Source organism: Eretmochelys imbricata, chromosome 1 (assembly GCF_965152235.1).
Source record: "Eretmochelys imbricata isolate rEreImb1 chromosome 1, rEreImb1.hap1, whole genome shotgun sequence".
Lineage (NCBI taxonomy): Eukaryota > Metazoa > Chordata > Testudines > Cheloniidae > Eretmochelys > Eretmochelys imbricata.
The window spans coordinates 214,659,467-214,683,516 of NC_135572.1; the positions used below are offsets into that span (position 1 = coordinate 214,659,467).

The window sequence follows — 24,050 nt, forward strand, 5'->3', positions numbered from 1 at the left end:
AGAATGGACTCTATGTTTCAGATATAATTGATACATCCCACTTTCTCTAGTGTTAAGAGGAATATGATTTCTTCCAAATGTGAACCCTTCTCTAACTTCCTTATACTTCCTTAAGCTATTTTTTGGTGCCTTTTTTCTTCATTTCTTCTGTTTACCATTTCCCTCGGCCCCTCCTCAGAAGAGCCTAGGAAATGAAATCAGGGTGGATAAAAACTGATTATTTAAAATAAATAAATAAGTTTCTTCATTTAAATCATATTTTCTTTCTTTAAATTAAATACATTTTTATTCTTAAAAATAAACCTATCTGAAATTATGACAACCCATGTTAAGGGCCTAAATTTACTACAATCTATTAAAATAATTTAAACTAAATTTACAAAATATAATCTTAAATCAGTACATGTCTGCTGCCAAAGTTTAAAAAAATATCACTGCTGAACTGGTGGAAGACACTGGCTAAGCATCTGGAACCAGAGTTTGTTGAAGTGCTAACTACTGATAGTCTTTTGCAGGTACAGCACGAATATTTTCTTCATTTCAGTTTATTCAGCTATTTCTGTTCAATGACTAGTTCATTCAGAGTTAACAAATGGACCGGGAGTTTAAAAAGCAGGAAAGCTTGTCTTCCTCTTCCAATCTATGAATAAAAACTAGGTGTGAAGATGAGGCCTACTAGTTCTAAGGCCTTGAAGGACATGTTGCCAGAAAAAATAGTACAGTTCACTCACTGCTGAGGATACTTACTTTGTTTAATAAATCAGTTGAATTTAAATGCAAACATGTTCTGATAATCTTACTTTTTAAATTTAAAGTAGTTTTAACTATATTCCAATTTCCATTCAAATACAGCTTCACACAAATCACACACACAAAAATCGAATAAATGAAGAAATGCATAATTCACATCTTCTAATACAATAAAAAAATGTAAAAATTAAGAATTTGAATAAATGCAGGTTAAGCAATATAATTGCTTAAATAAATGTGTATAGATATAGTGAATCCTCCTGACTAGCAAAAAGAAGTATCAAATTTAGTGTCAAAATTATATTTGGTTGCAAATCAATATGCATTAATGGTTATCAACCAGTGCAAATAAACCTTTCTTTAGGAAAATAACTAAAAAATATAAATGCAAAACAAGATTAAAATTGATTATTTAAATCAAGATTTTTTACTTGCTGAGTTAAATCAATCTACCCTGAATCAAATGCAAAAACCTAAGCGAATGCAACATTAAGATTGGGTGGCTTTCACTGTATAAAGTCAAGTAATGTAACCACTAGGGTTCTAGTAGCAGCCACTTTGCATGTACGCCAGATATTCTATTCTTGTTTTGGAGGGGTTAAATGTGTACTTTAATATAGATATAGATAATAAAACATACAAGAAGCACCACAAGGCTGATTTAACATTTAATTTACTTTATTTTTAAGGGACTTTAATTTCCTAAGAGTTTCTATGTCTTTCATTAATTGTGCAGCCTTAACCTGGCACTAACACAGTTTTTTGCATTTATTAAATATTAATGCGAACACTCACATACACAGACCCACCTCTAGTTTGGCAAACTTTTCAGCCCGATAGCAGCTGTACTCAGCATTGATTAGTTTAGCCAAGAGGAATTCACGAAACTCTGAACCCTGTGGGAAAAAAAGGAAGTCTAGATTGGAAATGGTAACCTAGAAAAGGCTCTGGATATACATTTCCTTAACCCCCAGGGTTATCCAACCCAATCCTGGAACCAAATTGGAAACAGCAACCTAGAGGTGAAGGGGTGTGTGATGGTGCACCCCATAAGGCTTTATGGAAATATGCTTATGAATGTATATATATGACATAACTGGAATATGTTTTATGCTACATATGCCATGTAACATATCTCTGTAAAGGTTATGCTCTGCTGAATCTATTCAACCTATTTGTATGCATGTATCATTTTTGTATTCAAAGTTATGAATATTGGCTGTGTACTTGCTTGATTTTTAAGTAGCCTTTATAAAGCATTTGGTCAGCTTCTTGAGAAAGCAATGTGCAAATTAAGTGCCCAATCAAGGAACACTTAATGAACAATGATCTTGGAAGGCTCCAATCCACATAAGAAGTCTTCCCGGAGACAGTCAAGATAGCATGTGGGCAATGACTGCTGCCTGTAAAAACTGAGTCATGCATGGACATGTGACTTGCCCAGGTGACTCCAAAACTCCATCTTGGAGCTGGACTTTGCATAGGAGAGAGGAGGGGGTCTCCACTCAAAAGAGAAAGTCTATTTAAGCCCTTGGGAGACCCCTCCATTGTGTCTTCAGCTGGCTCAAGAGATAGCCTCTCCATCCCCAAGGATACTGGAAAGAAACTGGAACAAAGGACAGTAACTACAGGGGATGTGAGTAACTGCTGGACCCAGACTAGAAGGAGGCTAGTCTGTAAAAGGAAGCTTACTGGAACGCCTCTGAAGGAGAGGTTTTATCTGTATTCAGTGTTCTTACTGTATTAGGTATAGACTTGCGTGTTTTATTTTATTTTGCTTGGTGATTCACTTTGTTCTGTCTGCTATTACTTGGAACCACTTAAATCCTACTTTCTGTATTTAATAAAATCACTTGTTACTTATTAATTAACCCAGAGTATGTATTAATACCGGGGGGGTCGAGGGGGGGCAAACAGCTGTGTATACCTCTCTATCAGTGTTCTAGAGGGCGAACAATTTATGAGTTTACCCTGTATAAGCTCTATACAGAGTAAAACAGATTCATTGGGAGTTGGGCATCTGAATGTTAAAGACAGGAACACTTCTTAAGCTGCTTTCAATTAAGCCTACAGCTTAGGGGACATGGTTCAGACCTGGGTCTGGGTTTGCAGCAAGCTAGCCGGTCTGGCTCAAACCAGGCAGGGCTCTGGAGTCCCAAGCTGACAGGGCAGGAAAGCAGGGGCAGAAGTAGTCTTGGCACATTAGTTGGCAACCCCAAGGGGGTTTCTGTAATCCAACCCGTCATAGGGTGTGTAAACCACACACCTGATCCCTGCATCGTTTGCTTAGAGGACTCAGAGACACAAACCTCTTTAAATATGGCTGGATTTGGGAGAGGGGGTCCAAAGAAGGGGACGTCATCTCGAGCTGTTACTGAAACCTAAAACAATATAGAAGAAACCACTTCAACATCATAACAAGAACCAGAACGTCACATCCTCTCACAGTGATGAGCTTGTATAAGAGCGGAAATAGAAGTCATGGACCCTGAAAACATCAGGCGACGTGAATCAGTCCCATAATACAAAACTAAGGGGCACCTGATTTAATTAAGGGTAAATACATTTCAAATAAATCAAAGGCAATACTTCTCCACAGCATGTAGTCTGTAGTGTAGTCAGCAGATGGTTCTATGCCAGCTAAATCCCAAGTGTATATCTAAATAATATATTATTATATCACAGAAGAACTTCAGTTTTACGAATACCAGTCTTCTGAACAACCACTTATCCAAATCATTTTCCCCAATGGGAGGAAAAGAATATTATGTAACAAAAGTGATGTCAATGAAGAACAAGTCAACATCCCTTCACATCCTGATGCCTTCAATGCAATGGAAATCACTTTACTGTGGTTTGAAGGACAAAAAGAAAGTGATGCAGTGCACCAGACTGAAATTTATGCACTGTATCTGCTGCAGTATTGAGATATTCAATTTAATGAACTCCTCAATCTCCAATTAGTTTCTAACATAGGAGTTCTACCGTAACATATACCCAGTTTATATAGCATTTTTCTTACATACATACACACACATATGGCCTTCATTACCATAGCTGAGTACCTTACAATCATTAAATTAATGTTTCCTTGAAATATGGGGCAGCATTATTCTTATTCCCATTATACAGATGGAGAACTGAAGGAGACACATTCAGCAGCGACTCACCCAAATCACAAAGGAAATCTGTGGCAGCGCCAGGTATTACACACAGACATAGCAGGAAGAAAAGGAGTACTTGTGGCACCTTAGAGACTAACAAATTTATCTGAGCATAAGCTTTCGTGAGCTACAGCTCACTTCATCGGAGAATCCACCACAACTCTGGTAAGTTCTTCCAATGGTTAATTACCAGAATTGTTCAAAATTTGCATCTTATTTCCAAAATGAATTTGTCTGGCTTTATCTTCTAGGCATTGGATTTTGTTAGACCTTTCTCTGCTAAACTGAAGAACCCTCTAACTGAATTGCTGTTCCCCATGTAGGTACCTATAGAATGTGATCAAATCACCCCTTAACCTTCTCTAGGGCCGTCTCTAGCTATTCTGCGCCATACACAGCACCCCCGTGTGTGTGTATGGGGGGGCAGGCCTCCGCTGGGACGGCGGGGCTGGCTTGGGGGACAGGGGGGAACCACCCCCCAGCACTCACCAGTGGCATGGCTGGGGTCAGGTTCCTGCACTTCCTGCCACTGGTGAGTGCAGGCCTGGCCCTGCTGCAGTCCTCAGGGGAGTGGGGGCGGGGCTGGGGCGGAACAGGGGCGGGGCTCAGCGGAGGCTTTGGGGAAGGGGTGGAGTGGGGGCAGGGCTGGGGCGGAGGCCATGGGGAAGAGGCGGGGCAGGAGCTGGAGCAGAACGCAGGGCACCTGGTGCCCTACGCAGCTGCGTACCTTGCGTATGGGTAGGGACTGCCCTGACCTTCTCTCTGTTATACTAAATAGTCTTGAGGAGCTCAATCTATCTCTATAAAGCAGGTTTTCCAATCCTTTGACTATTCTCATGGCTCTTCTCTGAGCCCTCTCCAATGTATCAACAGCCTTTGAGAATTGAAGGCACCAGCACTAGACACAGTATTCCAGCAGCGGTTGCACCGGTGCCAAATATAAAAGATTGGAGAAGGAACGGTATGGGCTGTGCATGCAATGGCATGTATGAGCTCGACTGCGCAGGGAACAGCCTGAGAATGTGGCCACTATGAGCGTGCCTTGCACAACATGGAAGGGTCAGCCAGAGCCCAGAGTGGTGGCCGTGGATCCAGGGCTGGATTTACCCCTAGGCACAGCATCTTCAGTACCCCCCCTGCCTCCCTATGTGGCCCTGCCTGGAGCCTCCCTCCCCCATCCCCATGTGGCCCTGTGAGCCCCCAGCAGCCCGTATGGCCTGCTCTGCCACCTAACCTGGCTCCAAGAAGGCTATTGTGTCTGTCACTTTTCACTTGAAGAAAAAATGCACCCACCACCCGCCTGCTTGGTGTTTGCCAGTGCCCGCCAGACCGGTCAGCTTCAGCCAGCTCAGGCTGTTCTGGTGCCACAGCGGTCTCTGGTGGGCAAAAGCACATTTTCTGCAGAAAACAAATTCTGCCTCCCTTGGACAAGAATTCTGCACATGCTACAAACGCTATCTAAGGAGAGGGGGCATGACGTGAGACAAGCGGCTTGTGGGGCATCTCAGCAGCGGATGGGGCAGATCTGGAGGCTCCCCCACTCCCAAGAACTCCAGAGCAATGCAGCCAGATATTCAATTTAATGAACTCCTCAATCTCCAATTAGTTTCTAACATAGGAGTTCTACCGTAATATATACCCAGTTTATATAGCATTTTTCTTACATACATACACACACATATGGCCTTCATTACCATAGCTGAGTACCTTACAATCATTAGGACAAGTAGGACAGTAAAATAGCCCAAAATACTGCAACTCGCACCTGCTAAAAAACCTGGCAACAGACTACTAAAAATAGCCCAATTGGGCTAGAAGATCACATACTTGGCAACCCTCCCCACACGCCCCTAGAATGCTGGTGCCCATAGGCACATGCCTACTGTGCCTAATTGGAAATCCATCCCTGCCCAAATTGCTGACTGAGTAGCTGATGTGGGGCCCTGGGACTGGGTGCGCGTTCATAATGGTGACTGTTATTGATAAAGCAATTGGAATGATGTCTAGTTGAATTCCTGCCTCCCCAAAAGCTGGAGGAAGAGTCTGCACTCCAGGCAAGGGGCAGGAGTTTGAACTAACTACCAGCAAGGGGATCCCCGACCAAACAGGGGCCCACTGGCTGTGTTTACCTTGTAGAGAGTCTCCCCAATGGAACCATGAGCAAGCTGTACCACCACATAGGCATGCAGGAAATTAGATGCTATCATGTCAGGGACAAAGGGAGTGTTTTCATCCTGGAAGACAATGGCCACAATGTCGTTCCCAATGTGACGCTTCCGCTGCAGCTGGAGGGAGCAAGTGAGATGAGAGTAAACAATAAGAGGGGAGATTCCTTCCCTAGCCACCAACTCATCCAGCAGTCCCAACCCACACCCGCAGCTGGAAACCCAACCCCTGCCACTAATCTACACCCATCCCTAACCACTGCCTACTCCAACACCCACCCAGTCCCTAGCCCCATCCACCAGTTCACTCCCCCATCCTCCTGAATCACTCGGTGCCTCCCCTTGTGGTACCTGCTGGGTATCTCCCTCTGTGAATGGCAGCTTCGTAGATACATGGAACATGATCTCCTTGCCCCGGAAATTGGTATAGACTGATTCAGTGCCAGTTTGACCCCTTGTGACATCCAAGCCTCCTCGGAACCTGAATGCATTGGTACCACGTGGTGGGGGGAAGGAAGTAGACACCAGTAAGGTTGTCATCAGAGACAGGTTTAAGAGCTCAGTGGTTGAAAGGCACAACACACCCCAAAAATCAATGCAGTAGCTACACTAGAGCTGCACGAAATTCCTATTGGCATCATCCTCTCTCCACTGAGAACTAGAGAGGCATCTATTCCTGCCAAACCAGGTGGCTTTGGAGGAGCAATCATCCCTGCCACTCTCAGGGGAAACATCTCCAGCTGAGAAATGTGGAGTGTATGGGGTGCCCCACAGAAGCAGATGGAAAGGACCAAGGCTTACCAATGCCCATTGGCACCTCAAAGCAGCACAGGATAGTGTGATATGGTCAATGCTCTGTCATTCTCTGTTGATCCTTGTGGGTCAGTCCTAGCTGCTGTCAGTCACACACAGCTTAACACTTGGGAGAAAAGCATCCCAGGAAAGAGCCCCAAGAATCTCCCATGAGAAATCCCCAACCATTCAGCCCAGCTCCCAGGCATGAGACACAATCCCAAACACTGCCTATTGGAGAGAGCCAGAGCTGGCAAACCAGACTGGATACTGAGACATGTAAATTCACAGCACCAGCTGTGAATGGGACTCCAACAGGATCCTAGGGGAAACGATAGGCCAAGTCATTCTGGAGGATGCACAGCTGGAGCTCTATTTAGCCTAAATGAGGGCTGACTTCTTTTGAAAATCCAACCTATAATGTAGTGTCTGGATCAGGGATGTGGCCTTCTAACAGATGGACCCACAAAGAGGATATTGGCCTGCCAGCAGAAGGAGATCTGCTTTGTGATTTTTGGAGCTGAAGACACATAGGTCTACTTTGGGCTCCCCAAGTCTGTGCTTCGTACCTTAATTGTGTCTGACTGCAGCCCCCATGCTATGCTGATTGGTCCTTCCCATGCTGTCCCCTACTCACCCACGGAAATCCTGCAGCTGGATCCTGTCTCCAAGGAACTCCAGGAACTCCAGGAAGCCCAGACTCTCTTCAGTGTTACTGAAGACTTCTTCCTCTGTGGTCTGGAAGGGGAGAGGAGATATGATAAGCAGAGGAGATTATTCGCCATACACACTCCCACTTCTCCTGGGGTCTGGAGAGGAGGAAAAGAGAAAAACTGATATGGGGAAGGTTCACTTCCCTTCTCTCACACAGAGTCTACATCCTCCCACCTCAATGGGGTCCAGAGCCCTATCCCCCTGTATATAATGGAAAATTGTCTCCTTTTCCTTGAAATAAAACAAGGCCTGTCCTCCAGCACTGAGAACATGGAGAATGCGAATCTCATTCTGGTGCCAGCAGGGGGTTCTCTCCCTGTGGACAGTGCAGAGGAGAGAGAAGTCTCTAGGACTCAGAGGGCTTCCCTGGGTCCACAAGGAAGAAGATCTCATGGGTCCAGGTGCATTGACAGCACCAAGAGGTCCCCAGAACCAATATGACAGAGAAGGTCAATGCCTGCAGGGGGCACAGTCTCCCAGTTGAGGTGAACTGATGTTGCAGCAAGGAGAGCAGACATTAGGACAGAAAATGATACATAGTACCAGTGCTTGGCACCACTAGGACCTGTTCTCACTAGAATGGGACTGGGGCTCATAAACAGCAAAGAGAAACTGGAATTCTCTAGGGCTGAAATTGCAGGGAATGAATCCTTGGATCCAGAGGAGGGCACTAGGTTTGGCCACATTGACAGGGGGATGTGGGAGAGAAGTCCCCAAGACTCAGAGTGACAGGGAATGAAAAAAATCCTTGGCCCCAGGTTGGCTTAAATTTCCTTCTATAGGGTTGGGGTTGAGAAATGTGATCTGGTGTGTTTGGGCCTGAGGGTGCTTGGTTATGGAGTGCAGAGACCTCTCACCTGCCCAGCTTTCTGGTAGATGACCCCAAATTTGAAGTTATTGCTTATGACGTGTTCATCAAAGGCAACAATGAGCTGGGAAGCCTGGGAGGGCGGAAAGCATAAAGTCTCGGTCACATCCCACCAGCAGCCCCTGTCATCAGAGGGATAGGCGGGTGGAAAGCTACTGTAAACATACCTTGGGGTAGAGGACAGGGAAGAATCGGTCAACGTTCACATCTTCACACAGCAGCTGCCGAGAGAGAGAAAGAAGGAAAAGTGACAGGTTTCAGAGTAACAGCCGTGTTAGTCTGTATTCGCAAAAAGAAATGGAGTACTTGTGGCACCTTAGAGACTAACCAATTTATTTGAGCATGAGCTTTCGTGAGCTACAGCTCACTTCATCAGATGCATCTGATGAAGTGAGCTGTAGCTCACGAAAGCTCATGCTCAAATAAATTGGTTAGTCTCTAAGGTGCCACAAGTACTCCATTTCTTTTTAAGGAAAAGTGGTGATTGATTACCACTGTTGGGAGCTGTGACTCCCCTTTCTGTACCCTGACTCGCTACAGGCAGGAGGAGGGTGAGGTGGGTATTGCTTTATAATCATCTTGCAGGAGTCTCTTGGTAAGAAAATCTAAGGCAAAGTGAGGAGAAAAGATAGATGAGAAAGGGCCAAAAGATTGGAGAAGAATAAGGGAAAAGACAGGTGAGAGAGAAGTGAGAAGCTGAAGAGTGAGAGTTAAGCAGAGACAGACAAAGGGTATGTCTACACTGCAATCAGAAGTGGGACTGCAGCCTGTCGAGACAGACCCGATCTAGCTGTGATCTATCTAGATCATATAACAGCAATGAAGTTGTGGCAGCACAGGTTAGCCACTCAAATGTGTAGGTCCCAGGTGGCCTTGGATAGTCTGTGGCTTCACTGCTATTGTTATTCAATCTAGTTAGATCAAAGCCTGCTCGGTTATGTCTACAGATGCTGCACTCACACCTCTGACTGTAGTGTAGACATACCATGAGTGTGTGAAAGAAAATGTACTCAGTTAGGGTCTCACCTTTGCCATCTGGACTGCATTGGGGAACTCATTCAGGCAGGAAATGGGGATCAGGTCGTGCTTGGTACCGGTTCGAGTCCTGCCACAAACCGAGAAAAGATGAGAACAAATGACAAAGGGAAATGCAAACATCATCTCTGGCTGCTTAAAGTGACTCCTGCCGCACTTCCAGATCTCTTCTTAGGGAGGGAATATTGTTCTTGTATAATATTCTGGTCCAGCAACTAAAGGGTTAATTAGCTCCCAAAAGGGTTGTACATGTTACATAGACTCTAGCTTAGCACTAGTGCCTAATGTCACTGGAAGATGGACACTGTTTCGGGTTCCTGTAGCCCAGTGCTTGGTATTAATTGAGCAGAAAGAAAACGGAGCTGGTTAGGCAGCTACATGGATCTCCATCACTCCTTAGAGACCTTTTTTGCTTTAAACAACAGTTAAGTATATTGCAAAGGAAATCCACGTGCTGCTTCATCAACACAGAAGGGAATATTTTGGGACAACAATGGAATTCAAACCCATTACTCCCATACACAAAACTAACTGCACTAGCCCTGAGGTCATCCTCATAGATCAGGCATCATAACTCCCTTCTATCTGGCTTTAGCTGGCCTGCCAACAGCATGCCAGAGTCCCATTAAGAAGGAGTGATGCATAGAACCAGGGTCTCTTCCAACCAGCCACCAGCACTTTCCTATGTGTGTGTCTGTGCTCAATGAAAATATTCCCTGGTACAGCTCAGAGGGCTTTTAGATTCCCCCCTTTTTATGTAAGATTTCTGCTTATCCTTTCACTCTGTTTCCCCATCTGCAATGGGACAGACACACCAGAAATTCTCTTTCTGACCCCTCCCCACTCCTGGCTGCCCTGCAGCCCTCAGCTTCCTGAGGATAACAGCTGGGAGTAAAGAAAGATAAATGTTCAAAGATGAGCCAGAAGGAAAAGGGGCTTCCCCAGTCAGGGGTTTCCCTGCAACCATTCCTGGGACAATGACGTTAGGTCACAAAATCCACACAGAAAGACTTCCTGGTAAGGTGGGAGACAGAGCATGGTACATGTGTTTCCATGCTGGGTGCTGTTACCTCAGCAGCAGGTGCAAGTTGTCCTGCCTCTCAATCTGCTCATACTTCACAGAAAGGATCAGGTAGCCCAAGGTTGTGTCATTGGAGTAAAAGTTCTGATGCTCCTAAAAACAGGAAGTCAGAGAAGCTCATTCCCCCAAGGTACCCACCAGATTATACCTAGGATATTGCCAATCTCCCACAGTCCCGGAGAAGATACCCCTTCACCATTGGGTGTCTTTCCCACCATCCTCATCATCTCGCGTTGCCCTGGCTAGGCTGAGAACACGATAGAGTTATTCAGGACAAGATAGAGCTATTCCTGGAGCATAGCTTCCTCCTTCCCAGGTCCCCTGTGAGGGCAGAACCTGGGCTGCACAGCACCAAAAGCAGAGGCCTCTACCACTTTGAGCTGAAGCAGTAACTCCCTTGTGAGTATGCTGCAAGCGCTTAGTGTTGCTGGTGCTATCCACTACAGGAGTTATGGTCACTGTGAAGATATCTTGAACCCAAACTCACTAATACATGTTTCAGCAGTGAACCAAGGGGATCTGTTGGGCTGAGCAGAAGAAGGGAGTGCTTAGCGTACAGTGACTCAGTAGTACTGCACTTCAGATTGTTCCTACAGTTGTGCAGTACTCCACTCTTGCACATTTTCCAAACTCTTTGGGTTCATGAGTCTCTGCTATACCGGATGAGTCATCCCACATGAGAAGAGGGGAAAACTCTTACTGCCGCTTGGAGGGGGGAGGGCAAAGGTCATATCAGGCTAGCAGTGTCATCTACAGCTAAGCCAAAGATCAGATCCAGCATGTATCTGGCTATGTGGGTGGCTCTGGAAAAATTCCCTGGTTACTCTAACAGATATGGGGTTAGTGGTGGCATACCCGGCACTTCGAAAGACTCCCAAGATAATAAATTTCAGTCTTCAGAATCAGATTCAGCACAACATCTCCTTTCGTTCAGACAAGAAGCCTCTGGTGCTGGGTCTGTACACTAATATCATTCCTACACTGACCTTGTCTCTGATCTCAAACACCAGATGAATTTGACTTCTGCCTCAATGAGGCCTCTTCTGCAGTGGAGACCAGATGCACACATTTTTTCCCCCATCTGTGCGCTTGTACTGCAAGGGGTAGTCTGTTGAAATAAGCTGAGCCAACTCTGGTTTAGGCATCTGGTCTCCAGAACAGAAAAAAAGTGTGGGCCCCTTAATGAATGAGGGAGGCAACCTAGTGACAGAGGATGTGGAAAAAGCTAAAGTACTCAATGCTTTTTTTGCCTCTGTCTTCACTAACAAGGTCAGCTCCCAGACTGCTGCGCTGGGCATCACAACATGGGGAATAGATGGCCAACCCTCTGTGGAGAAAGAGGTGGTTAGGGACTATTTAGAAAAGCTGGACGTGCACAAGTTCATGGGGCCGGACGAGTTGCATCCGAGAGTGCTAAAGGAACCGGCGGCTGTGATTGCAGAGCCATTGGCCATTATCTTTGAAAACTCGTGGCGAATGGGGGAAGTCCCGGATGACTGGAAAAAGGCTAATGTAGTGCCAATCTTTAAAAAAGGGAAGAAGGAGGATCCTGGGAACTACAGGCCAGTCAGCCTCACTTCAGTCCCCGGAAAAATCATGGAGCAGGTCCTCAAAGAATCAATCCTGAAGCACTTACATGAGAGGAAAGTGATCAGGAACAGTCAGCATGGAGTCACCAAGGGAAGGTCATGCTTGACTAATCTAATCGCCTTCTATGATGAGATTACTGGTTCTGTGGATGAAGGGAAAGCAGTGGATGTATTGTATCTTGACTTTAGCAAAGCTTTTGACATGGTCTCCCACAGTATTCTTGTCAGCAAGTTAAAGAAGTACGGGCTGGATGAATGCACTATAAGGTGGGTAGAAAGTTGGCTAGATTGTCGGGCTCAATGGGTAGTGATCAATGGCTCCATGTCTAGTTGGCAGCCGGTGTCAAGTGGAGTGCCCCAGGGGTCGGTCCTGGGGCCGATTTTGTTCAATATATTTATAAATGATCTGGAGGATGGTGTGGATTGCACTCTCAGCAAATTTGCGGATGATACTAACCTGGGAGGAGTGGTAGATATGCTGGAGGGCAGGGATAGGATACAGAGGGACCTAGACAAACTGGAGGATTGGGCCAAAAGAAATCTGATGAGGTTCAATAAGGATAAGTGCAGGGTCCTGCACTTAGGACGGAAGAACCCAATGCACAGCTACAGACTAGGGACCGAATGGCTAGGCAGCAGTTCTGCGGAAAAGGACCTAGGGGTGACAGTGGACGAGAAGCTGGATATGAGTCAGCAGTGTGCCCTTGTTGCCAAGAAGGCCAATGGCATTTTGGGATGTATAAGTAGGGGCATAGCGAGCAGATCAAGGGACGTGATCGTCCCCCTCTATTCGACATTGGTGAGGCCTCATCTGGAGTAGTGTGTCCAGTTTTGGGCCCCACACTACAAGAAGGATGTGGATAAATTGGAAAGAGTCCAGCGAAGGGCAACAAAAATGATTAGGGGTCTGGAACACATGACTTATGAGGAGAGGCTGAGGGAACTGGGATTGTTTAGTCTGCAGAAGAGAAGAATGAGGGGGGATTTGATAGCTGCTTTCAACTACCTGAGAGGTGGTTCCAGAGAGGATGGTTCTAGACTATTCTCAGTGGTGGAAGAGGACAGGACAAGGAGTAATGGTCTCAAGTTGCAGTGGGGGAGGTTTAGGTTGGATATTAGGAAAAACTTTTTCACTAGGAGGGTGGTGAACCACTGGAATGCGTTGCCTAGGGAGGTGGTGGAATCTCCTTCCTTAGAAGTTTTTAAGGTCAGGCTTGACAAAGCCCTGGCTGGGATGATTTAGTTGGGGATTGGTCCTGCTTTTGGGCAGGGGGTTGGACTAGATGACCTCCTGAGGTCCCTTCCAACCCTGATATTCTGTGATTCTATGATTCTATGAACAGATCATGGTTTTGTTGACAACTGATTGTGAGTTGGTCAGCATGATCGTGAAATCCATCTGGTGACTGCCCAGCACCCCAGAGGAGCCAGTTCAGGTGGAGCCTGTAGGACAGCTAATAAATGCCCATGCTTTGAACCTCACCTGGAGGCTGGTCTCTGCTTCCATGTGTTCCCATACCTGTAATGGCTGGAAATGGCAAGATCAAGGAGTACTTGGCCCCAAGCCTGTGTAATACATTGGCTTAGTGCACGCAATTATCTCTCTCGCTATAACATCCTGTTACTGAGAGCTACTAGAGTTTATCCTTTAGCTCAGCTGGCAGGGCCTTCTACATTCTGTGCTGAAGGGCCTGGGTTTGATCCCCATGTCCAGCTGAGTGTCTGTATGTGGTGGCCACCATGATTCATTACAGTTGTTTCTCTTCCATCTCCCAAGGTCTGTCTGTGTCCAGAAGTCTCAGCAAAAGATCCCCTTTATATTAATCAGATCTGAGACCTCTCTCTTCTCTAACACACAGGACACTACACAAGGCGCAAAGGGGCACCCCTGACGTAGCTGTGACTCTAAGTAGCACATTGCTGGGTATGTAGTGGGACACATTTAATTATTTTTGGCACTGGGGAGGTGTGGGATCTGGGTGGGGTGTGTGTGTGTGAGGTCACCCCAACATCTGTCAGGAGACCCTTGGGGTACAGTATAGTCATGGAGTGGAATGGAAGGCTATGGGGTTCCCCCTTACCTTCCCCAAGAAGTGCTTGCGGTACAGCTTGGCCGTGGGGTCGCCTTCTAGCTTCACTTTACTGCTGCAGGGGGAAGGCAGGTCAGGCAGAGCCGAGGTCGAGCTGGGGAGGCTGTGGCAGGTTCCTTCAATCCAGTAGCCCCCGAACTGGGGTAGGATAATGAGGGGGTATGGCCACCCTTTCCGTAACACCTGTCCCGAGAGACAGAGGCATTGCTTTGTGAGGCAAATAACATTACTGAGGTAGAGGAAGAGACTGAGCAGAGCAGAGCCAGCTGTGACTCACCTCATGGATGCTGGGGTATGGGATATACTCCTCTTCTCTCTGAAATCACAAGGGACTACAGAACTGAGGGAGCCTTTATAGTACCATCTTCACTTGGTGACCCAGGCTGCTTGTCCTCCACCGCCACTCCTCCCCATCCACTCCTACTTCTTTAGAGTATCTAGGTTAGGGTGCATTTCACAGCACACAGCATTATAACACACAAAAACTTCAGCAAATAAACTCCAGGGGCCAGATTCCACTCCCCTGCCCCAGCTGCACAGGGCACAGTGAGGGGAAAACAGAGTAATCAAATTGTGAGCCAGATTGAGGCAAATTAAGCCATGTGTGGCCTGACAGCCTTATAGTCCCTTGTCCCATGCTGAGAAGAGTGCTGGATTAGTGCCATGTTGCTGCATAAAGGGACACCTGGGGATGGGGGAAAGTGTTTATGCAAGTGGGGTAGAGCAGAGTGCACTGGTATCACTCCTGCATTCTGGGAGCATGAGGTGTGTCACTTAAACCAGCCTGCAGATGGTCAAAGCTACACTCCAGGGTGTAGTTGAGGCTCTGAGGATGCTCTGTGAGATGGGGAAGGACTTTTCCACTCACCGTTTGGAGAGCCTGTGATCCCTGATTAGAAGAGGTGACCCCGCTCCCAGATAGGGCAGCTCTATTCCTGCTCTCTGAACAGCACTATTACCAAATGAGTGAGTATGCTGATACTAAGGGGGCTCTGTGCCATGGAACAGTAGAGATAGATGCCTGCCAGAAGCCCATTTTCACAATGCTGGGCACACTGAACCTTCTCCCCATCTTTCCTCCGACACCATAAGACAGGGCCCCATGCAGTGAGGCTCCATTTTCTGACAGTGAGGGTGGCTGATCCACAACTGGAGGGGCTGCTGTGGCTGTGTAAGAGGATTGGGGGAGAACCCTATGTTAAGCCACTTTAATGTTCTTCTAGCCTCCCTCCCCCTTTAACCACGTTTGGCATTGACATGCCCCTCCATCCTACACACTTCCCACCCACCTTGCTTCCTTGTGGGTGATTTTGTTAGCTTACCAGGTTAGAGCACCAGAGCAGAGACAATAGAAAAAGAGAAAGATCTGAGCATTTGAAAAATGGGACCCAGTTCTTTGTAGGCCAATTAGGTGAGAGCCATGGACTTATTAGGAGGACCTGGTGAGATTTCAGGTTGACCAGCTGGCACCCACCCTAAGCCCTTACAGGTTCTGGACTCACGATGCTTACTGAAAGATATGAGACTCCGTATAAGTTTCTCTTATAAATGTTATTAAAACTCAAACTAAAATAAAAGCAAGGAAACATCTCACCAGAACTATGCTATAATTAATAATACTAAAGTGACTGATTGAATCTGCTTGGATTTTGAGAGGGTGTTTATTATATTTGCATCATATTGTTAGACCCTATTGTGCAACATCCCCAGAACCCTGTGATAGAAACACAGACTTGAGTTACAAATACTAGACTCCTCATCCCTCAAGGAGGCTGAGGAAGCCAGAGTGCAGGGCAAGCTGCAAGTAGAAACCCTTTATTTTCCATTCTCAATAATATATGAGGCACCAAAGACCTAACCTGACCTTGAGCGGAGTTGGGAGAGAACATCTTTGCTCATCCAGACGACTACCCTGGAAACACAGAGACAGAGATAGTAAAATCTCACAAAGCAGCAAGTCCGTTTTCTCTCCCCACTGCTTCACACCCCATGCCCCAGGTTGTGTATTTGATGACATCCTTCAAGGCCCCACCTTTTATCCACTGTTTTTGGAGATGTTGTGGGGGAGGTGTGATGTTTATGATTAAAATATGACCATGTTGTTACCACCGTTATACAATTGCAACAAATCCTATACAAAGTATGCCATATAAGGTGTCAATGGAAAAGTTATGGTTTGCTGAATATGATTATCCTGTTTGTACGCGTGCATCATTTTTGTATCTGAAGTAATATTATGAATATTGACTATGTACCTGTATTTAAAATGTGTTTACTCCTGGGGTAACAGCCAAGTTTGCATCCAGTCTGGCCAGCTGTGATGGAGTAGGGAATATTAACCTGGTAATGTTGCATGGGAGTTTTACTAGTTTACTGTCTGCATTAATACTAGATGGTGGTGGGATATAAGAGTGTGACTTCACTGAGGGATGATACTTGACAGCCAGCACGTAACCTGAGCCCAGGAAGGGGTTGGAGCCAGGTGACACCTTCTGCCCAGGTAACTGGACAAAGGCTGACCGAGGAGCTGGGGTGTGTGGCTGGGTGAGACTGCTGGAGGGAGTTTCAGTTTGGAGCTGGCTGGGGAGACCGGGGGGGGGAGGGGGGGAGGGAGGAGGGAAGGAGGCCCAGAACCTGGGTCCAGGCTCCCCACCCCCCAAGATGGACCTGACTGAGGGGTCCTGTTTTCTGTACCTACAAGCTCTGCTTTAGACTGTGTTCCTGTCATCTAATAAACCTTCTGTTTTACTGGCTGGGTGGCTGAGAGTCACAGTGAATCGCAGGAAGTGAGGGGTGCAGGGCCCTGACTCCCCTACACTCCGTGACACCAGCATATTGTGAAAGGATGATTCAAGTTGATGGCCTATCAAAGAACACTTAGCTGTCAGAATGGATATAGAAGAAGCTTGTCTCCACCCCATGGCCCTTCCTGAGTATGTTTTAGCCAGAATATGGGTAATGGATCCTGCTATCGAAGCATGCAAGGGCATGTGACTTGCTTACATGACCCTGGACTCCATCTTGTACCTGTACTTTTCCACAAACTAAGACTGAGAGCTTTTCCCTCCCCATGGGAGAAAGTATAAAAGGCCCTGGAAGAAACTCCATTTTGCCTCTTTCCTGCTCTGATCTCTGGACTATGGATTTACCCTAACAGGAGCATTCCAACCAATGGACTGAGGACCTTCCCATCTTTTGGAAGTTACTGGAGACTGTACAAGACAGCAGTTTATTCCATCACTGCTTCAGGCCTGATACACTCATTCCAAAGTTCTTGTATGTATTTGATTCTTTTGACCATTTTAACTCTCTCCTCTTTCTTTTATAAATAAACCTTTAGATATTAGATACTAAAGGAATGGCAATCGCCTGATTATTGGGTAAGATCTGAGTTGGATATTGACCTAGCTGTGTGGCTGATCTCTTGGGATCTTTCTCACTTCTTGTTAAACAGTTTGGTGAAATGGAAGTTTACTTTTGTTACTGGCTTGGTATATGTTATGGAAGAATAACCATCAGTTTGGGGTGGACACCTTATTTCTCAGCAGTTTGTCCTGAATCTGGCATCCTCAGCTGTGACTGAGGCACAGTTACAGGAGGATCACAGGGAAGACTGTAGGTGGAGAGAAGGGTGATATGGGAGAGAAAAAGTTGACACTTGCTTGCCAAAAGGCCAGAAATTTGGGGTTTAAACTAACATGATCCCAACTTCCATCCCACAGAATTTAGAACTTCTGGTCAAAGAGCAGAGACATGTACTCCCAGCCAGCTTCTCTCACTTCTAACTCTCCAATCCCTCCACCTGCCTTTCCGCCCACTCCAAACAAATGGGAAAGGGGGAAAAGAAAGCCAAAGAATGGAATTCAAAACTTTCGTTCCTTTCTTACTTCCTCCTTCCCCACAAAACTTTGCCAGGCTGGCATCCCTTTGATGCAGAGACTGCCTCAGAGTTTAGAACCCTGATTCTCAGTTGAGAGAAGCAGCCAAAATTTGCTTTGGGGATTGAGACTCAGAGACTTTAAGGCCAGAAGGGACCATTGTGATCATCTATTCTGACCTCCTGCACATCACAGGCCAGAGAACCTCCCTCCCTCACTGGGACAAGAACTGTCTTTTCCTTATGAAATGGACAGTCCCACCTTGCTCCCTTCCAGGTCATGGAATTAATCCATGTGCTACAGATAACAGACAACGGTTAGTTGAATATCACACACACAAGGAGCCAGAAGTAGACAATCCCAACATGGAGGTGAACTTCACATTTAAATCAGGCTCATAAACAGTAAAGTAATCCCTCAGAGTGGATCTCCAGCTATCCCTGTTTTCCCCTCTTTGGCTGTATAAAGAAAGATGTAGCAGATAAAATCAAGCTCACACAGTTCTCAGGAGTGAGACAAAATATAACACTGGAAGTCAGAGGAGAAAAAAGAAAGTCTGCTGTAGCATGGACTGGCCACATAGTAGCACCAGAGAGGCATCAGTAACAGCCATGATAATGAATGATATTTCTCCAGCTCATGTTCAATTGAGACATACATAAATAGTTTCTTGTAGCACCCCCAAAGTTCTGGTGCTGTACAAACATATAGAAAAACACAGACCCTGCCCCCAAACTCCCACAACCTAAAAAGACAAACAGAAAAAAAGAAAGGGTGCACCAAAGTGCCAAAGATGATGAACAGCACAACTTGATAATGTAGATGTTTCTGGGATAGGCCCGATTTTCCTTCTCTAGCCATCATTAGCTGACTGATTTCTTTTAGACATCACAGAAGGACTTGACCATGGAGAAGAGAGTGGCTTTGAGGATGAGCTCCTGGAGGGTGCTCATGTACAAGGAGCAGTGTGGAAGAAGACATGGAGATGGTTGTGGGAGAAGCAGACAAATGAGATGCTGATGTTGACATCATTGCAGATGGGGGGAAGGTGGCACCATCAAAGATAAAGGTAGATGAGAAGGGAGGACAGGGTTATGCAGGCTCTTGAAAAGAAGGCTCATCTCATTTTGGTGACTGAAATCAGATTTACTTGCTTTTTACTCCTGTTAGCCTTGCAGAGCCAGCACAGCTCAGAGACCATGAGCTGAAGTTTATCCTATCTGTGCATTAGCCATGGAATTGGCTACCAAGTTCCACCTGTGCAAACTCATTGAAGACAGTGGAGTGACACAGGTATCACTCATGGCAGGGTATTCTGGCAGAATCTTTACTGCTAGTGATGATGTTTGAAATGGAAAAAAGCCTAGCTTCATTCTCAGATCCCAGAGGGAATTTTCAGTTATAAACAACATCATTTTACCTATAAACTGAGCACATCTAATAAGGTGTGGCCAAATTAATTTCCATCCAGAGTTACACTGAGATGACATTAAGACTATAAAAGTACTCAACGATCAGGAAATGCCAAAGTTGAGGTTGGACATGCACCTTACCCCAGTGCACACATATTACATTACAAGCTTTAGTTACATATTCACATGCTATTTTTCATATAATATCATATACTACACTATTTTGGTACAGTCTCAGGTACAATTTATAATATTTTGAATTCCTCTTTAATTGCACTAATTTAATTGTCATAACAGTCCAATTTATCTTTATAAACTTGGGCCCAAGGTGCCTGCTGATGGAAACAGATTTGGCTCCATTGATTTCAATTACATCTAGAAAAACTTTGGTCTTTACACCTTTTATTGACAGTTTCCTTCTCTCTACTGTGTACATTGTAATAAGTCACAGCTATAAATTTCCTTTTCAACTGCCAGTAGAGCTGCTTCAAATATCTTTTAAAAGTGAAAAAAAAAAAATGCTGAAATTAGTTTTGTTTTGAAGGGTTTCAAATGAACCCATTTTCCATTTTTTTTTAAAGTTTATCTTCTGTTGTTTTGCTTTCTTTCTCTGTTAATTTTTTTTAAAAAATTCACTGTGGGATTTTCAACAGTGCCTATGTCCCTCACTTGTGCTCCCTAAATCTCTTGGGTGCTTTTGAAAATCCAAGCTTCAATTTTCAAAAACTAACTGGGGAAAAAGGAAAAGAGAAAAGAATGGGAAAAAACAAAAATGGAAAAATAGTAAATGAAAAATATTTTTTAAAAATCACGAGATATAGTGAAAACTTTCACAAAAAATGAAAATTTTGCTACATATTTTAATTTTAAAAAGGTAATTTTTCTATTAAAAAAGCTGTGTATTCAAAAATTTTGACCAGCTCTATCCAGCAGCATATCTTTCCTTAGTGCAGTTCTGGGGATGAGGCAGTTAACTACAATGCTAATTTAGCTACACACATGCACAGTAGTCTTCATTACATGCAACAAAGAAGCTAATTTAGCTGCAAAAATCAGGTGGCCTATATATGCCAGCAAATTCTCACCAGCTTTCTGTGTGGTTATGCACAATCTTTGGCACATAAGTCTAAGAACAGTGGATGAAATCCCCTTCATAAGAAGGGCTGCACTCTAGGCAGCCATTAGTGTGCTAGGGTGCTCTCCTCCTACAGAGTTTAGGAGCCAGGCTGGAGGGGAACCCATACTTTATAATGTGCACTTGAGCTAGGCAAAGAGCTCTGCATGTCCTTCCAACACAGAGTTGCATAAGACCTTCACTCACGTACAGCATGTCCTTCCATAGCTATGAGAAAATCTTCTGCAAAGTGTACTGTGCCATTTTCAAATCTTTTCTCCCACCTCTGGCTGAAGGAGGAATTAAACCTGTCCTCTCATATCCCCGGCAAATGCTCTAACCACTACGATAAAAAGTGTAAGGTGGGGAGCAGTCACCTCCACCTCCAGCCACTTTGTGTGGCAGAAGGCAGGCCCAGTTGTGGACTGCTAATGGAGCTAGGCTCCTAAATCCAGCTTGTCAGGAGGCACTTGAGAGGGGTGGGACTTAGGACACACCCTTCTCTTTGGCATCTCCCATTGGCTAGCTTAGGCAATTCCCCATCTAGTGCGCTGGCATTTGTGAATCACATTCCGAGGTTCCTCTCTCTTTCCACGTATTGTACAGGTCCCTAAGGGCTCGTCTACATATATAGCACTGCTGCAGTACCTCTGGTGAAGACGCTCAATGCTGACGGGCATATGCCGATGGGAACTCTCACCTCCATGAAAGGTGATAGCTATGTCAGCAAAAGAAACTCTCCTGCCAACATAGTGCTGTCCACACCAGCATTTATGTCGGTGCAACTTATGTCGCTCAGGGGCGCAGCTTATTCGCAGCTTGTCATAAATTATGCCGACATAAGTTGTAGTGTACACATAGCCATAGGCTATGTCTACACTGGCACTTTTGTTGCTAAAACTTTTGTCGCTCAGGGTTGTGAAAAAACACCCCGTTGAACAACAAAGGTTTTAGCAATGAAAAGTGCCGGTGTGGACAGCACTTCGGTGGCGGGAGCCGCACTCCCATCAACAAAGCTACCGCCTCTCATTGCGGGTGGTTTTATTTAAAGAGTGGCCACACAGTGCAGCTTACAAAGGCGTGGCTGCAGCAGCACAACTGCACTGTTATAAGGTGCGCTGTGTGGACATAGCCTAACTCAGGCTTTGTGAATCACAATGTTGTTCCTATGATTTTCTAAATGCCTAAAAGTTAGGCATTACAATGCTTAGCCCTGGTCTACACTACAAACTTATGTCAGTATAACGACGTCGCTCAGGGAAGTGGATTTTCCACACCTAAGAGCGACATAGTTATACCAACTGAACTTCCAGTATAGACAGCGCTATGTTGATGGGAGGGCTTCCCCCGTCGACATAGCTACTGCCTCTCAGGGAGGTGGAGTACCTACGCCGATGGGAAAGCATCTCCCGTCGGCATAGGTAGCGTCTTCACGAAGTGATATAGTGGCGCAGCTGCACTGCTGCAAGTGTAGACAAGTCCTTAGAGTTACAATGCTTATGTCCCTTTCTGGATCCAGGCTACTATCAAAGTGCTGCATAATGCACTATTATTACTGAATATAGCTCAATACTTTGCACCTGGAAACACCATAAATATTATGTCAGTTTATGGGACAATTAATTTCCAATTTAACTTGTACTTTTCCATTTAGAAAAGGGCTGATAGCTGAAGGTCAGATTTTGCCACCTTTACTCACACTGAGTCATTCCTTACTCTGCAAATAATCCCAGTAACACTGTTCACAGAGTAAGGTGCTACTTGTCATGCATGAAGGTGGCAGAACCTGCCCCTTACAGCTCAGAGGTGTATACATATAAATACTGCACACAACTTCTCACTCACTGAGGGCTAGCATGTACCTTTAGTTACAGTCCTGAGTATGGGGTGGCACACAGATGCAGGAGAAGCACTGGGAAGAGAAGCACAATTCTTCTCTGAATTCCTCTCTTCTATTGCAGCAGGGAGTTATTTATTATACTGTGTTTCAGTGTACAGCATCTTCTCCCTTATGGCCTAGCCAGCTCTACTGCCTAGGCAATTAGATTGTAAGCGCTTTCAGGCAGGGTCTGTCTTTTTGTTCTGTGTTTGTACAGCACCCAGCACATTGGGGTCATGGTTTACAAATGGGGCTCCTAGGCACCATGGTAACACAAATTAATAATAAATGATAACATATGTGGGGGTGGAGCCACCCAGTCCCTTTCCCTCCCCTACTTGCAGGGAGTGTACTGGAAGTGCAACGCCTGTTCTCCCTGCTAATGCTGCACCAGCTAAGCAGTAGCCATTAGTATTCACTACCATCAATTTGATTTAGTTGGGGATTGGTCCTGCTTTGAGCAGGGGGTTGGACTGGATGACCTCCTGAGGTCCCTTCCAACCCTGATATTCTATGATTCTTTGATCAAGTAAAGGAGTTTCTCAAGGGACATCCTTCTAACATAGCCACCCTGATAGACTCTCTCAGTGAAGTACAGTGATCACCCTTAAAAATATATAAAGGGCAGAGTTAAGGTTTCACATTAGCTTTGGCATTTTCTGACATTTGAGTGCTGAACTCTGCACCGTTAGTGTTCTCTAAGGGACATATATTTGTATTTAAACTAATTGTGGGTGCACCCCCACATTGTTTGGGCCCCTGAACCTGAGGGAGTGACAGTGAAGCTACACTACCAGAGAGTTGGAAGGGGCTGGGTAGAGCCAAGAGAGTCAAGACTGGGAGAGCAGACCAGTCAGGACTGAAGGGCACAAGTGAAGCTGCTGTGAAGGTGCAGGGACAGGACAGGAATAGGAGCTAACAATGATCAGTTACCAGAAATTAAGGATCCCAAATACTGCTCCTCACCTGCATTTTTTCAATCATTTCAAACAAATCCACAGTCTGTGAAGAGAAAAGGATGACATAGAAAGAGATCTGACATTTCTATGAGAGAGAATGTCATCTGCAGTAACACCAGCTATGACAAAAATCACAAGGGTCCTCATGCTTCAGGGCAGAAATTATTCATCTGCTGAAGTCAGGAAAGGAATCCCTCTCCCTACATGGATGGCACAGTACTGAACAACTGGCCAGGTGCATTGTTTTCACCTTGCACTGTTAAAGGCAGAATAACAGCCTGATCTGGTATTGGATTAGCCAGGATTCTGGACTAGATGGACCAATAGTTGCATCTGAGTGGCCAAGATAATGGCCTGCTCTGTTATGTCAAGAGACGGGAAGTTAAACTAGATGGACCAGTTTCTAGGGCACTCACTGAGAAATACATATCTGTGCCGACAATACACCCCCCCCACCCCCCTGTTTGTAATGCACATTGCCTGCTTCTCTCCCCTGTTCTCAGATGCTCTAGGCATATTTCCACTCTGGACAGGGAGGATGCAGCTCCTTACCTTGTTGT

The 24,050-nt window shown here is 45.4% G+C and overlaps 1 protein-coding gene across 1 annotated transcript in view; it reads right to left on the reverse strand.

Annotated features, from left to right (window-relative positions):
* The window catches only part of LOC144268574 (rap1 GTPase-activating protein 1-like), a 50,909-nt gene extending 27,388 nt beyond the window's left edge, over nt 1–23,521 (reverse strand). The window contains exons 1-13 of the mRNA XM_077823552.1: nt 23,498–23,521; nt 16,113–16,160; nt 14,526–14,564; nt 14,240–14,431; nt 10,559–10,662; nt 9,480–9,558; nt 8,621–8,674; nt 8,443–8,526; nt 7,509–7,609; nt 6,431–6,560; nt 6,044–6,199; nt 3,060–3,131; nt 1,560–1,646 (exon numbers count right to left, since the gene is read on the reverse strand). Coding sequence (XP_077679678.1) covers nt 1,560–1,646; nt 3,060–3,131; nt 6,044–6,199; nt 6,431–6,560; nt 7,509–7,609; nt 8,443–8,526; nt 8,621–8,674; nt 9,480–9,558; nt 10,559–10,662; nt 14,240–14,431; nt 14,526–14,564; nt 16,113–16,160; nt 23,498–23,515 — 1,164 coding nt within the window. The 5' untranslated portion in view covers nt 23,516–23,521. The remainder of the gene's footprint in view (nt 1–1,559; nt 1,647–3,059; nt 3,132–6,043; nt 6,200–6,430; nt 6,561–7,508; nt 7,610–8,442; nt 8,527–8,620; nt 8,675–9,479; nt 9,559–10,558; nt 10,663–14,239; nt 14,432–14,525; nt 14,565–16,112; nt 16,161–23,497) is intronic.
* Between the last annotated feature and the right edge of the window lie 529 nt (nt 23,522–24,050).